At 38.1% G+C, this 14,476-nt stretch overlaps 1 protein-coding gene across 1 annotated transcript; it reads right to left on the reverse strand.

Moving 5' to 3' along the window:
* Positions 1–422: 422 nt before the first annotated feature.
* Positions 423–12,656, reverse strand: mmp25b (matrix metallopeptidase 25b). The gene is made up of 11 exons (XM_037690878.1): positions 12,635–12,656; positions 12,448–12,533; positions 9,045–9,177; positions 8,788–8,926; positions 8,243–8,547; positions 7,958–8,137; positions 6,404–6,488; positions 6,001–6,092; positions 5,664–5,816; positions 3,275–3,568; positions 423–685 (listed from the first exon to the last, which is right to left on the reverse strand). The coding sequence occupies exons 1-11, from the start codon at positions 12,654–12,656 to the stop codon at positions 423–425; spliced, it is 1,752 nt and encodes a 583-aa protein (XP_037546806.1).
* Positions 12,657–14,476: the final 1,820 nt, after the last annotated feature.

Consider the following 14,476-nt stretch of genomic DNA (forward strand, 5'->3'; position numbering starts at 1 on the left):
CATTTAAGCACATTCTGAATAAATTAAAAAAAAAACTCAAATAATGAAGCTGATACTATAAGTTTCAACTATCCAAAGATGAGGAGTTAGTTTTAGATTTTGTTATGCTCAAGAAATTTCCCACCGGCTGTATCTAGGTGTTAAATTACATTTGCTCCCTTGGAGACGACTTGTTCTAAAAGCACAAGCATGTGAAACTCTAGAAGGATGAGATCAGATGTAAAAAGCTGCTTTTCTAGTTGGTCAACAAAAGCTTTATTTAAGACAAAGTGTTTACAGTAGGAAAGGCTGTTAAAAAACTGTTTTAAAGCTGACTTTATGTTGTTCGTAATGTTGGGTGATGATGTAAGAGTCTCCAATTCAGTCCTGTGAAGGCAGGGGTGGAGTACAGAAACAATTTCTTATAAAAAATATAATTTCAGTTAAATAATTATCAAAACAAATTGATTCATCGTGAGTAAAAGAGAGATCAGGAGTAGAAAGCTGCTTCTAAGCGATGGAGACGAGCCGTTAAAGTGACAGATGCATCCCGTTGGGTTTCGAGGACCTGGAGGATTGGGCGTTGGAGGAGGAGCTGGACATCTGAGCCAGTCCACCCCAGTGGACTTTGGAGCAACGTACTCCTGGTTTAGTCCTCCTTTTGTAAATACCCAGTAGAAGTTGTCCTTGAAGAAATAGGTATCTCCTAAAGAACAACAGCAGCAGTCATGAGACAACACTATAAAAATAATATAAAATAAATGTCTGATAAACTGATTTGGGTTTTCTGTCATCCTGTTACTATAAATCCTAAAGATTTACCTCACAGGACAATTCTAGGAGACTGGTTGGCTTAGCTTTTATTTATTTTTTTATTTATTCATTCATTTAAAATAAAAAAAGAAACTAAACAAATTCATCCAAAAAAAAAAAAAAACACTGAATGAAAAGGGTGCAGAAAGAAGAAAAAAAAAATCTTATATCTGCCCCTTATTTAAAAAATATATAAAATAATTACAAAACAAACAACAACTCAGGCTTGAACAATCCCCAAGGTTAAAACAAACAGGCATTCTTCACATGGCACCATACTTTCCCAACAATTTTAACTTAATCATCTTTTAAAACATATAAATAGTTTTAGAAATTTTTATGGTGATGTCAAGGCAATTCCATAATCCTATTCTCTGAATCACAACGCAGCTCCTTCAGACTAGTTCTAATTCAGAGGTGACCAAAGTGGGGCCTGCCGGCCAAAGTTGGCCCGCCAAGCAGTCCTCATTACTATATTAAAGTTTCCTTTGAAGAATCAATGCATTTTCACTCAGTCATTCCATTTACTTTAATATTAGATGGGAAAGTCGTCCCATTGACTACCTTATATATGAGACTGTTTATTTATGTTCATATTATTGTTGCTGTTAAGTTGTGTTGCTGTTGGACATGCAGTTTTTGACATTTTGCACTACATTTTATTATACTGAAATGTCAAATTTTCAGAATTTGTTTTAATTTCTTATATACAACTTGTTAAATTTTGGGTTCTGTAATGCTCTATACAGAATGGAAGGTTAAATAACTGTATAATAAATAATTGGACTTTACTTAAAGATGTATTTTGCATTTCATGCATTATACTATTGCATTTGGCCCGAGTCCTCTGATAGATTTGAAATTTGGTCCTTTCAGGGAAAAAGTTTGGGCATCCCTGTTCTAAATGGAGGTTTTACAAACATTTCCATTCCCTTAAGGTTTTAATGACTCTCTTAAAAATTTTTTTTTTGAATATTTGGGGGTAATATTTTTTATGAGCTTTATACATGACTTATAAAATACTATATTCAACCAAATCATAACATTTTAATCATTTCTACTGATGAAATAATATATTTGTTGGGTGACCATAGTACTTCCTACTAATGATTCTTATAGCTATTGTTTGTAAAATAAAAATAGGGTTTGTAATTGTTTTGCATGCTTTTCCCCAAACTTAAATATAATAGATTAAATATGGAACAATCATTGCATTATACAATATATACAAAGCTTTGTCATTCAAAAACTCTTTTATTTTCTACACTAATGAAATTGATTTTGCTATTTTTATTCTTAAGTAATTTACATGAGATTTCCATGTCAATTTCTTATCAATAATGACACCCCAGCCCTGAGGAATCCCACATCCATTAACACAAAATTCAGATCTTACATCTTTTACCTGTACAATTTGTCTTCTATTATTCAAATAACTTTATTACCAACTGTAGTGCTAATTCTCTAATGTCATATTTATTCAGTTTTTAAAGGAGAATGGTGTGGTCAATAGTGTTGAAGGCCTTTTTTAAATAAACAAAAATGCTAACACAATATTGTTTTTGATCATCAGCAGTTGTTATCTCTTGTATTAGTTCCATGAGAGCCATTGATGTTGAAATATTTGCTCTAAACCCATACTTACCATTGCTTAAAATATTCTGTTTATCTATAAATCAATCTAATCTGGTTACAAATAATTTCTGTAATATTTTTGTAAATTGCAGCATCGAGGATATTGGTCTGTAATTAGTGAACACACATGTCTCACCATTCTTATAAAGAGAAACTATATTTGCTATTTTCTGGAAATGTTCCTGTGGAAAATGATAAATTATGTATTGACTCGTTAATGTGAGGAAACATAATTTTAGCTGCAGTTAAACTGAATTCCGAGCCGTGCTGCTGCCTTTTATGAAGCCACGTTTTGAAAATCATAACTTATTCTCACAAAACTGTATTTTTGTGCAAATTACTATTACATCACTGTACACCTCCACTCACATCACACTCACTTGTGTCTATTATGCACCCACCTCAGCAACCGCTCCCAAGATTTTGATTTAATTTAGTGCACTTTTAAAATGAAAATAACCTGACACCTCTGTAACTAAATGTAATGAGCATTATATTATAGTTGTTAATAAAAAAGGAAGAGACTGGTTCAAATTCATCTATAATGCTGATAAGAGATTTATTTTAATTTTTTTATTAAATGGCTCTTTAGAGCAGTAAAAAATGATTTAAGTGAAGTGGTAATTAAAATATTTGCAGAAGTAGCTACAAATCCCTGTTTACTTTAGTACTAATCAAATCACAAATCAATTTCTTTTCTTGACTCTTAATACCATTATGTTGTTTTTAATCTTAACTTCTGCATACCAGCTAAACAATGTCATCGCCCACAAATCAACCTCCCTCATGGTTTTAGTTGATCTTGCCTGGCAAAAATGTTATAATGTGTGTCTCAGTGGGACGTTACCTTCTCCCCAGGTGATGATGTCGTCCATGTTGGTTGGTGCTCCTCCCCAGATGCTGTTGTCTCGTGGGTAGTCTGCATCTGGCTGCTTGATCGTCTGATCACCCCTATGACTCTCATCAAACCTCCAGAACTCCCCATTACTGAACAGGTAGGTCTTGCCATTATGGGCCCAGCTGAAGGCTGCGTCCACCCGGTCCACCAGAGCCCCATTTTTCCTGCGTATGCCCCAGTCAGAGAGGGGCCGAGGGTACCCACTCATGGCCACTGTTGCTTCAAAGACCCAGTACTGAGAACCTAAACAGAAGGAGAGTGATAAACATTACTGAACCAATAACTTAACAGAAAGTGTAGTTGTTAATCTGGAACTTTAGCTTTGATTTTCCTTTATTTACTCAGTACACATCTGATCTGAATGTGATGTGCAAGGGTTTCCAAAAAAATACAATCAAGATCATTTTTTCTTAACATCTCCCAACCTCATGATTTCAACCAAGTCTGTGCTCATTTTGCTGAATGACGTATTTTCTCACAGTTTAAAGTCTATAAATTCCCCTTCCACTGATCATATTTCCGCGAAGGCCTTGTTTATTTTAACTTAGACCAAAGCACCCACAACATGCATATAAATAGTGGGAGTAGTGGTGCAGAGGTGGGCCTGTGATCGAAAGGTCACCGATTCGACTCCTCAGCTCGACCGCATCAAAATGTGGCTGGAGAATGTGGTGAAACGCCCACACAGAGTTTGGTTTATTTGTCATATGTAAAATGAACACAAGGTCAACAATACAATGAAATGCTCAGGACGAGAACCGTCTCGACTCGTCAAAAAACAACAAGAAATTTCAAAGCATGCAGCAAAAATATAAAAAACAAGGCACCAAATGTGAAAAATCAGCACGGTCCTATTAATTAATTCAAAGCAGTCTGCCCCTCAGATAAATATTGTTAACTTATTAATTTTTATATATGAATGTTTCTGTTCAGTGTCGTGAGACGATTTCTGTTGTGACTTGGCGCTATATAAATTAACTGAATTGAATTGAATTATTAGCAATGTGGTTACGTTAGCAGTGAGGTTTCTTTTAGCAACATGGTCTCGTTGGCACCATGGTACGTTAGCGGTGTGGTTCGGTTAGTGGTGTGGTCTTTTTAGCAGCGTTAGCAGTTCTCGTCAGCAGCTTGATGGTAATAATGACCGCAGCAGCTGCCCTTCCAGACTGCCTCCAGAACCGAGTCCGGCGGACGGAGAACATCCAAGGTTTCCCAGTGGAACCAAATGGGTCCATTCAGGCAGATGGAGGATCATGGAGACGGCCGCCATGACAGGCCGGAGCCTGAGCCCGAGCCCGAGGCTGGGGGGGGGGGGGGGGGTCAGGAACTGAACTATAATGACAGGATGGCTCGATGGCAAGACAGCGACACACAAAACTCCACAAGTGTCGCAGTCAGACTCGTGGGTGTACAGTGTAGGCGCAAAAAAAGTTCAAGCACAAACAACAGGAACAAAAAAAAAAAGATCAAGTCAAAGCGGAGCTTCCGTCAGTGCTACCATTCTGCGGTGCACGTGACGTCAGAGTCCACACCTGCCTCCACCTTCATTTGCCCCACTCTGGGCCCTTGAGCAAGGCCCTTAACCCACACCACCTGCTCCCAAACAGGTCTCTCTTGAAAACGAGTGACTTAATGAGATGACCTTAAATAAAAATAAATAAATCGTGGATGCTGCAAAACCTTCTACAATAAGTGACTATGGATTACAGTCATCGTAAGAGGCAAGGAATCTAGGTGCCATGTTTGACTCAGATTTTAAATTTAAACCACATATGCAGCCAGAAACAAAAATAGCCTTTTATTGTCCAAAAACATTTTCAAGGTGAGGCCTTTTCTCTCGTTGGGCAGAGTAGACTACTGCAACACCCTCCTTTCTGCTCTTCCAAAGAGCACAAGAAATCAACTCCGATTAATTCTGAATTCAGCAGCGAGCGCGCTGACAAAGAGGCAGAGCTCACATTAGTCCTGTTCTAAAGTCCCTACACTGGCTGCCTGTTAATTTAGTGGGTTCATTTATAACTTATTTTATTGTTTTTTAAGGCCCTTCACAGCCAAGCACCTATGTCAGAGAGAGGGTTTTGGTTTATGAATCAGGATCTCCTCTCCGATCCTCTGGTTTAGATGTTCCATGGTTTAGATGTTCCACATCGCAGAACAAGAACTTTAAGAGATTCTGCTTTTAAACGTAGGTTAAAAACCCATTCGTTCAGTCTGACTTTTACACAGGATAGAATAACCCCCATAATAATTGAAATAACATCAAATTTGTGAACCATTTTCACGCCTTCTGCTGTCAAAACGACACAACCCAAAACAACACAGTGCTTTTGTTTCCCACCGATGAAGAAGACGATCCTGTTGTCACTCTTCCTCTCATAAACAGCATCGATCTTATTTGTTCCAGGAGGGAGCCCGATCCAAAAGTTTTGGATTCGTGCAGGCCGTGGGGACACTAAAGACCTGTCTTGCTTAGTTCTCCAGAAGTGTGAACCTTTGAAAGAGAAGAGCATTTTTAAGATTCAGGTATAAAATATAACCATAAAATTAGAAAGTTCATGTGTTGAAAAGGATAAAAAGAAATACTTGTTTTTGTTTTTTATTGTTCTTGTTGTTTTATGAGTTCATGTGCACTTTTGTTTTCTGCATATCTTTCTCTTTGCATTTTCTTTTCTCACCTTTAAAAAAGAAGACCTCTCCTCTGATATTTGCTACTGCATCGAAGCCTCCTTGACACCGATCTTGAGGATCTTGAGGTGAAGGATCAAAACTGGGACAGAAAAAAGTCGAGTCAGAACAATTGTATTTATTGCATTTGATAAATCGCCACTAGAGGGTGCTAAAACCACAACAAGGACGTAGAAAACTGTTTTGAATAACAACAAAGTCTATGCTCAATAATCCAGGTATAAAATCAAACATTTTTCAGTCAGGTCATCTGGACAGTTTCTTTTTTTGTGCTGAAACGTTCAGCACAATCATGTTTTGAATAACCTCAAATTATATGAGCACACGTTAATTTAATGAACATTAAAGCAAATATTAAAAGGCTTATTGGACTGGTCTTCTGGTCCTACTCACCTTTTTGTTGGTCTTGGGGGAGGCGGACGAGGCAGGAGTGTTGGGGGAGGATTAACAACACCTGGCCTTCCATTGATTCTCACGCCTGAAACATTATGACATGCAGACCGTATTAAAAAGGAACTGAAAGATGCTGACAGCATGAAAAAACTGTAGGAGGAACCTCCATTCTTCTCAATAACTGGGGGGTGGGGGCGTTGACAAACAGTATGCAACCTGTGTTTTTAATGATCTTATTGGAATTTTTTTATTAGTCCTTTAGCATGAGTGCATCTTTAAACAAATTAAATTATTATAACTAAATCATCAGAGGATCACTTTTGTCTTTTTACAGGCTCGTGGTGTAATTTATCACTTACAAAACAAGTGAGATGTTTTTCTCATGGACCAGAAGATTTTGTTTAAGAAAGGTTAAAACCAAACAATGTTAACCAAATAGAGAATAAAATGACTGTTAACAGAAGTACTTTGGTACAGTATTGCACCATTATTCTACCTACAACACACTTGGGACATGTAAGTCCTCATTAAAGTACAGGTGGGTTGTCCTCCCAGCATAGTCTGTGACTCTCCACACTTTTTAGTATTTACCTCCACCATGCAACTAATACTTTCTTCAGGGATATCTTCAGAATCACTCAGGAGTAGATGCACTTTTTGTCAATGATGCTATGCTGAAAGCATATGAACTAATTTTAACATTAATTTAAACTGTGTTACTCCCATTCTGGAGTTTTAAGGTACTCATGGTTGCCATGAATGCCAGTCCAAAAAAATGATCATTAAGTAAAAAAATATAATGTGCAATTTTTCATATTAATAGTCTGTCAAATAAAACATGCAAGCAAAATATTCAACCAGATGTAAACTATCATGTGCATTTATTTAAAAATGGACAGCGACTGAAAATTGGTCAACAATGGTGATGTCAGGATGGGGTTGTCTCTTTCAATCCTTTAACTGTATTTGCACACATTTAAGCTCAGATTTGTTGAGTAAACTTCAGATAAAAAGACAGGTTGAGTTGGAAAAATAAACATACCGGTCTAGCGAAATATTAGCAAAAGCAGCGTGAGTTTGAAAGCTGACCAATGTACTGAGGGAGCTTCACTGCTCTGCTTGATCTCCAGTATTTATTCTTGCCAGTTACTTTTCATCCTCTCTCTCTTTTTGTTTGCAACTCCTATAGTTCCTGCCTAATGTCAGCTCTTCAATTCTTTGCTTGTCTGATCATGCCGTATGTATTTATCTACACAGACTATGGCCAGCTTAATGTAGGTCAATAACATAACTGAAGCTTCCACGTGGTTTTCAATGGATTCAGCAGAGTGTGTTGTTTACAATGAGTGTGGACCCGCATTTCAGAATTGCATATCTCTGGAAAACTGCTGGAGTAAACTCAAACTGCACCATTTTTTATAGTTCAAGTTAACCGTTTTTACATTTAATTTCATACTTTGCAATGAGTTCCTTTAAATAAAATTTAGATGTGATCTTATCATGAAGTCTCAACACACTTGGGGTGTTATTTGTAATAACTAAACCATCACTGACCGTAAAGCTGTTGGATGGCCATTCTGTCGTCCAAGGCCAGCCTGAACCTGGACACATCTCCCACTGATCCTTGGTAGTACGGTCTCATGATGGAGGGATCAGAGGACGAGTGAGAAAGGCCAAGAGCGTGGCCGAACTCATGCACAGCTACGGTGAACAAGTCTGTGGTGCTGCTGTCACCTGTGGAGTTGTGAAGCTAAAATGTTACTGGCTCACACAAACACATGCACTTTAAATGTTTCTGGCCTTTGTATTTGTAATGCAACATCTTGGAGAAATAAATACCTCCATAGCTCCAGGTCTCGTGATCATCAAAGTGCGTGTCACCAGATACATCTTGATCACCAGGGAAGAAGGCGTGGGCCAGAGTGCCGCCCTGTCCGTCGAAAGGGTACCCATCATCATGAAGCAATTTGGCAAATGACACTTTGATGTCCCCTCCAGCTGTGGCCCCCGTGTTGGCTCCACGCAACTGACGGAAGTTTAAGGGAGTCACATCACTCCAGGCTTTGAAGGCATTAAACAAGAGCGTGTCCACTTGATCTTTGGGGAGGTTGGTGGAGATGGAGGGTGTAGGGTAGCTGTGGACACTACACAAAAGAAAAAAGCTTTTGTTATAAGAAAAATTAAGGTTTAACCATTCTAAACTACACTTCTGACTTTTGCTATAACAAAATAGATTTTTGTTAGCAACTATGATCTTTTTCTTTTAAATTATAGTTTAAAATAGTTTGGTTGAGGTGCAAGTTTTAGGAAACCTTGACAATGATTAAATAAAGCTCATGATTCATGTGTGTTAAAGCCACAATGTGTTGTGACAGGAAACTCACCTCCACGTGAGGTCTGTCTTCTGCCACTTCAGGCCTGACAAGGCGTATCTTTTCCTCCTCCTCCTCCTCATGTCTTCACCTCCAACAATATCCGGAAGGGAGCATCGTGGTGTGGACATGAGTTTGAATGTTTCATTGTCTTGAGGAGAAGTTGATCACATTTGTGTGATGAAATCAAACATATAAGAGGGAAGTTTCAGACATCATCTGACTCCACATACACACGATATATTGGCTTAAATTATTTTGGTTGTTACCGAGTAACCCAGTTTCAGGGAGCCCTCCAAATCTTTGCATGACACGGATAGCTTTCTCAATCCCCTCTCTGGTCTGCAGTTTGCTGGTGCGTGGGTCAGGAGGTGGAAGGTAGCCATACCTGCTCAGCCAGTCCTACAAGAAACAAACAAACAAACAAAAAAGTAGAAGAAATTATGCAACTTTTTTATTTTTATGTTTATATATATATATTTTATGTATAAGTTTTATGGGAGGCTGGGCAATAAAGACGACAAGAAGGACCTGTACCAATAGGTGAGACAAAGGGATCAGGCTGGAAAGGACGTGCAGCAGGTTAGACTGGTTAAAGATAGGAATGATAATGTTCTAACAAGTGAGGAGAGTGTGACAAGAAGATGGAAAGAGCACTTTGAAGAGTTAATGAATGAAGAGAATGAAAGAGAAAGAAGAGTAGAGGTCATAGAAACTGTGGACCATGAAGTGGGAAAGATTGGTGAGGGTGAAGTCCAGAAAAATCTGAAAAGAATGAAGAAGGGGAAGGCAGTAGGACCTGATGACATACCAGTAGAGATTTGGAAATATCTTGGAGAGATGGAAGTGAGGTTTTTGACTCAAATATTCAATGACATATTTGAGGATGAGAAAATGTCTGAGGAATGAAGAAGAAATGTGCTGGTGCCCATTTTTAAGAACAAGGGTGATGTACAGAGTTGTAGCAACTACAGGGGAATTAAGTTGATGAGTCACACAATGAAGATCTTGGAGAGAGATGTGGAAGCAAGACTTAGACAAGAAGTGACTATTTATGAGCAGCAGTATGGTTTCCTGCCAATAAAGAACACCACAGATGCCATCTTTTCTTTGAGAATGCTGATGGAGATAAGAAAGAACTCCACTGTCTTTGTGGATTTAGAAAAACATATGACAGGGTGCCGAGGGAGGAGGTGTGGTATTGCATGAGGAAGTCTGGAGTGGCAGAGAAGTATTAGACTGGTACAGGACATGTATGAGGACAGCAGGACAGTGGTGAGATGTGCTGTAGGAGCGACATATAGCTTCAAGGTGGAGGTGGGAATGGATCAAGGATCGGCTCTGAGCCCCTTCTTGTTCGCTCTGGTGATGGACCGACTAACAAATGAGGTCAGGCAAGAATCCCCGTGGACTATAATGTTTGCAGATGACATTGTGATCTGTGGTGAGAACAGGGAACAGGTGGAAGAGAACTTGGAGAGGTGGAAGTATGCACTTTAAGGAAGAGGAATGAAAGTCAGCCGTAGTAAGACAGAGCAGATTATTTCTTTGTGACAAGCTTCTGGTAACAAAGAGCCTAAAGATCTCCAACATATTTCAGTCAGGTCATCTGGACAGTTTCTTTTTTTTGTGCTGAAACATTTCGCCTTCGATCCGGAAGGCTTCATCAATCAAGGAAACACACAACAAAAATGTTGGATTTTATACCTGCATTATTGAGCATGGATTTTGTAGCCTAAAGATCTGTTTCAATATTGGTTCTTTGTTAAATTGTCTCCTATGTTTCTACACAACACTGGTTCTAACACCGAGTTATAAGCCTTTCATGCCTGGAAGATTCATAGGATTCAAATCAAGCTGAGAGATTTAACAGGCAAAAACCTGAAAAATGCTGATCAAGACCATTTTGAAATTTTTAAAGAAAGTGTGACTGCTTGGAAGCAAAATATATACCATACCTTTAGCTGTATAAGTCACACCTTTCTGCATAAATTAGCAAGCCCTGCAACTTATGCAGTGAAGCAACTTATTTATGTTTTTTTTACCCATATTTATAACCCAATTTTTGGCTGAGATCTGACAATTTCATTCATTCTGACATGGAAAATATTGAACACTACCATTTTCAGTCACTAGAGGGCGCTCAAGTCTTATGGCAAGCCAAGTGTCTCATTAATATGTAAAAGTGGCTATTAATGTGACACTTGGCTTGCCATACAAACCACCTTGGTGTCGCTTTGGAACGCTTGGAACAAACGTCAAACCAGCTGCATGTCGCCGCGCCGCCCAGGTGAAATGCAGATGATTTGACCATCAAAGTGCATTTATTAAGGAAAAGTTAAAATGAGACACACATTTGCTATAATTTTGAGCAAACAAATAATTGTTTTTAAGTGTTAATCTAGTTAAATTCTTGTTACAGTCCTACCATGCATGCTCCCGTGGCCGCCATTTGGCAGCCAATTTATTTTTGGCACAACACCGGCTCACGTTTTTGAGTGGTCAGCGGTGATGCATAAAAAACACGTCGCGTCAGCGGTGACACATAATAGATGCAACTTATATGGCAAAGCCACATTTTTTTTTTTTCACTTTATTAGACATATTTGGACTGATGCAACTTATACGGCGGCAAGTACGGTAGAGAGGAAGGATGAATTAAGACTTTTGGGCAGTCCTGTATCTGATGTCATGGGGTGCTGCTTCACTCTTGACTGTAAATGATCAGCTTTGAGTTTTGTGTCCTTCGCAGTCTTTCACATATTGTTTTTACAATATCCTGTCCTTGTGTAAGATGGGTAAATGCTTGAGAGCAGTCAGTAAAACGACATTGATGTTGCAGTAAAACCATCAAAGTCTATTGTTGAAAGAGATTCTGAAACCCGCTCTGTCTTTTCATGACCTCCACCCTTCTTCAGCACTTCCCCATGCAGCTGAAAGGAAAAAGGTGTTGGTCCCTCCAACAACTGTCTTTCTGTGGGTTTTTTAACCACAACAACGTTTATACAAAGTCGTTGAATTTTTTTTCTTAAGCTCCTGTAAAACAGGTCCTTTTTTAATTTTCAGCAACGCACAAACTCTCATTTTAGTAAGCCCATTTTTAATTGTTTGAATAAAATGATTTGTTTGTGGCGACAGCAAATGAAGAACCCCTATCCACAGTCAAACAACACAATAGTGCTCGTACAAGTGATGACACAAAAAGAAGGAATAGAGATCATATTTGAGGAACCGCTTGACTGAAATGTAAACAGGAAACTTTGAGATTTATTTCCTTTAGTGACTCAGAACTTTTTGTTTATTTATTGTTCATTGTGCAGGATACTGGTTTTATTTCCTGTCAAAAATAAGCTCACCAACAATCATTTCATGCATGTTTTTATTGATGATGTATTGCATGTTTTTAATGATTTCCTATATGTCTAATACCCACTGCAGCCCCACTTTTCACCATATGTTTTCATTATAAGCCTTAGTGATGTTCAGACCAACACTTGTGCCTATAATTACAAACAACCAAAGTGTAACTTGCCACTATTGCCCTGTAATTAGATTATAAGTTGATGTAATGATATAAATGTTTTACTGGCACAGATGGTTATGTTAAAAATAATTATGGGACAAACTTTGCATTTATCTCCATAAAATGAACCCAAACAGCTGCTCACTCACCACGGCTCTGCTGTACTGATCCACCGAGGCTGACGTTCGTCCCATAAAGTTCACAACCAAACACAGCAGAAGAAGCAGCTCCATCTCTGCAAACAAAGTGACCTGTTGTTTCTCGTGGATTCGTTGTGGTTTAACGAGAGCATTTCTGGTTTACTGCAGCAGATTTCCAAAGCAACACAAAGCTCACCGTTGTTTCTCCTCCAGAGCATCTCTGGGGATCAGGCTGGGCTGGGCTGATCGATCCTGAGCTGCTGCGCTCTCTGTGGTCGCAAACTGATCATCTGCAGCTTCTGCCTCTTCTTATTCTCTCTCTCGGATATCCGATTCTACTCTACATGAGAAGCAGTAAGTGTGACGTAGATTCCCCAGAAGTGACCTCACCTCACACCGTTTAACTTAAACCATAATCTTGTTTTATTTAGACAAACCAAACCAGACCTGAGCTATAAATTCACTGTGATGTCTGTCACCCAGGAAGATGCTTTGGACTGTGTTTCATACCATAAAAGGTCCAGTATTTTTAACCTGTCATTAGAGGTGCACAGGAAAACCATATTTGCAGATGATTGGAGCACATTTGAATAATTTCTGGAAGGACGTCACATTTTGAACCTTTTTTTTTTCCTCATGGTGGAAATTTATAGCCCATGATCAAGGTACTTATTGCAATGTTATAAACACCAGTCAGAAATAAATCATAAAATAAAATAAAAATTGTTATTTTTGTATTATCATATTGATTTGTAAACAAAATTTGTGAACAGCTGCAAACTAGGCGTTTATTGTTTGTTTGTTTTGTTTGTTTGCTTGTTTTGTTTTTATGAAACAGCTGAAGAGTCTTGAATAGGTAATCTATGGGGGAGCTTGTTAGGATGAAGAGCTCAGTCAATTTTCATGCATTAGTACATATTTACGCTCAGATTTGTTGGATGTATTTCTCATGTTTTTCTTGAACATTAGATGAATTTGTTAAGATGCATTACAAAATGTTGCTCTTCAAATATTTCAGGCTCAAATGTTTGGGTTTCTTGCATAATTTTAAAGCAGACTCACTCGTAAACCCTCTTGTCTGAGATTCTAGGTTTGTGCAATTTCACCATATTTGTTTTCCTCCACAGGGTACGCAACTGAGCAGACGCAATTCACATGACTCAAGCTTCCGCATGGTTTTTAGTAAATTCAAGTGATTTGTTCACATTGTACCTGAATTTCAGAGTTGCATGTCATCATTTCTGAAAAACTCCTGGAGTGAACTCTTTCAAACTACACTTTTTTTTATTTTACCTAAAAAATCTAATCAAGGACCATTAGAAAATAAAATAATAATAATGCAAATAAGAAAATAACTGTCAAGATAAAATAAAAGCAACCCATATGTTAAACAATTTTTTATTATTCTTTTAAATTATTGTTGTTAGTCTGTAATGTTTGTTTTATGTACACAAATTGGTGAATACAATTTTATTTTTTTTAAAAACTGCACTTTTTGACAACTTGTCAGCATAACATATTTATGATGTTTTTTGCAACAAATAAAGCAAAGGTCAATGCTGATACTCATGCAGGTAACGCCCTACAATATTTATATTTGCTTTAACGGTTGCCACGTGATAAAAATCAAGTTTTTGTTATAAATTTATTTGGCTTTAACTTCTGTGTTACGTTCCTGTACATTATATATTGATGTTAATTCAATTCAGTTTATTTATTTAGTGCCAAGTTACAACAGAAATCATGTCAGGACACTGAACAAAAACAGTCACATACATAAAAAAGCCCATTAGTTAAAGTTCTCTTTCTAAGGAAGCCAGCAGATTGTGTTGAATTGTCACTTCATCACAGTCTCCCATCCTGAGCAAGCACAAAGGTAATAGTGGAAAGAAAAAACTCCCTTTTAACAGGAAGAAACCTCCAGCAGAGCCAGGCTCAGGACGCACGTCCATCTGCTTTGACTGGCTGGAGTTTGAGAGGACAGGAAGGAGAAACAAACAATCACAGAATGGCAGGTCCAGATGTTGGTGCAGATGTA

This window comes from Nematolebias whitei, chromosome 17, assembly GCF_014905685.2.
Source record: "Nematolebias whitei isolate Nwh7 chromosome 17, NemWhi1, whole genome shotgun sequence".
In the NCBI taxonomy this organism is placed as follows: domain Eukaryota; kingdom Metazoa; phylum Chordata; class Actinopteri; order Cyprinodontiformes; family Rivulidae; genus Nematolebias; species Nematolebias whitei.

Coding starts and splice junctions, on each gene's coding strand:
- mmp25b (XM_037690878.1), bottom strand. CDS start 12,656: ATGCTCTGGAGGAGAAACAACG. Junction 8,138..8,242: donor CGAGACCTGGAGCTATGGAG/GTATTTATTTCT, acceptor ACAACTCCACAG/GTGACAGCAGCACCACAGAC. Junction 686..3,274: donor CATCATCACCTGGGGAGAAG/GTAACGTCCCAC, acceptor GTTGTTCTTTAG/GAGATACCTATTTCTTCAAG.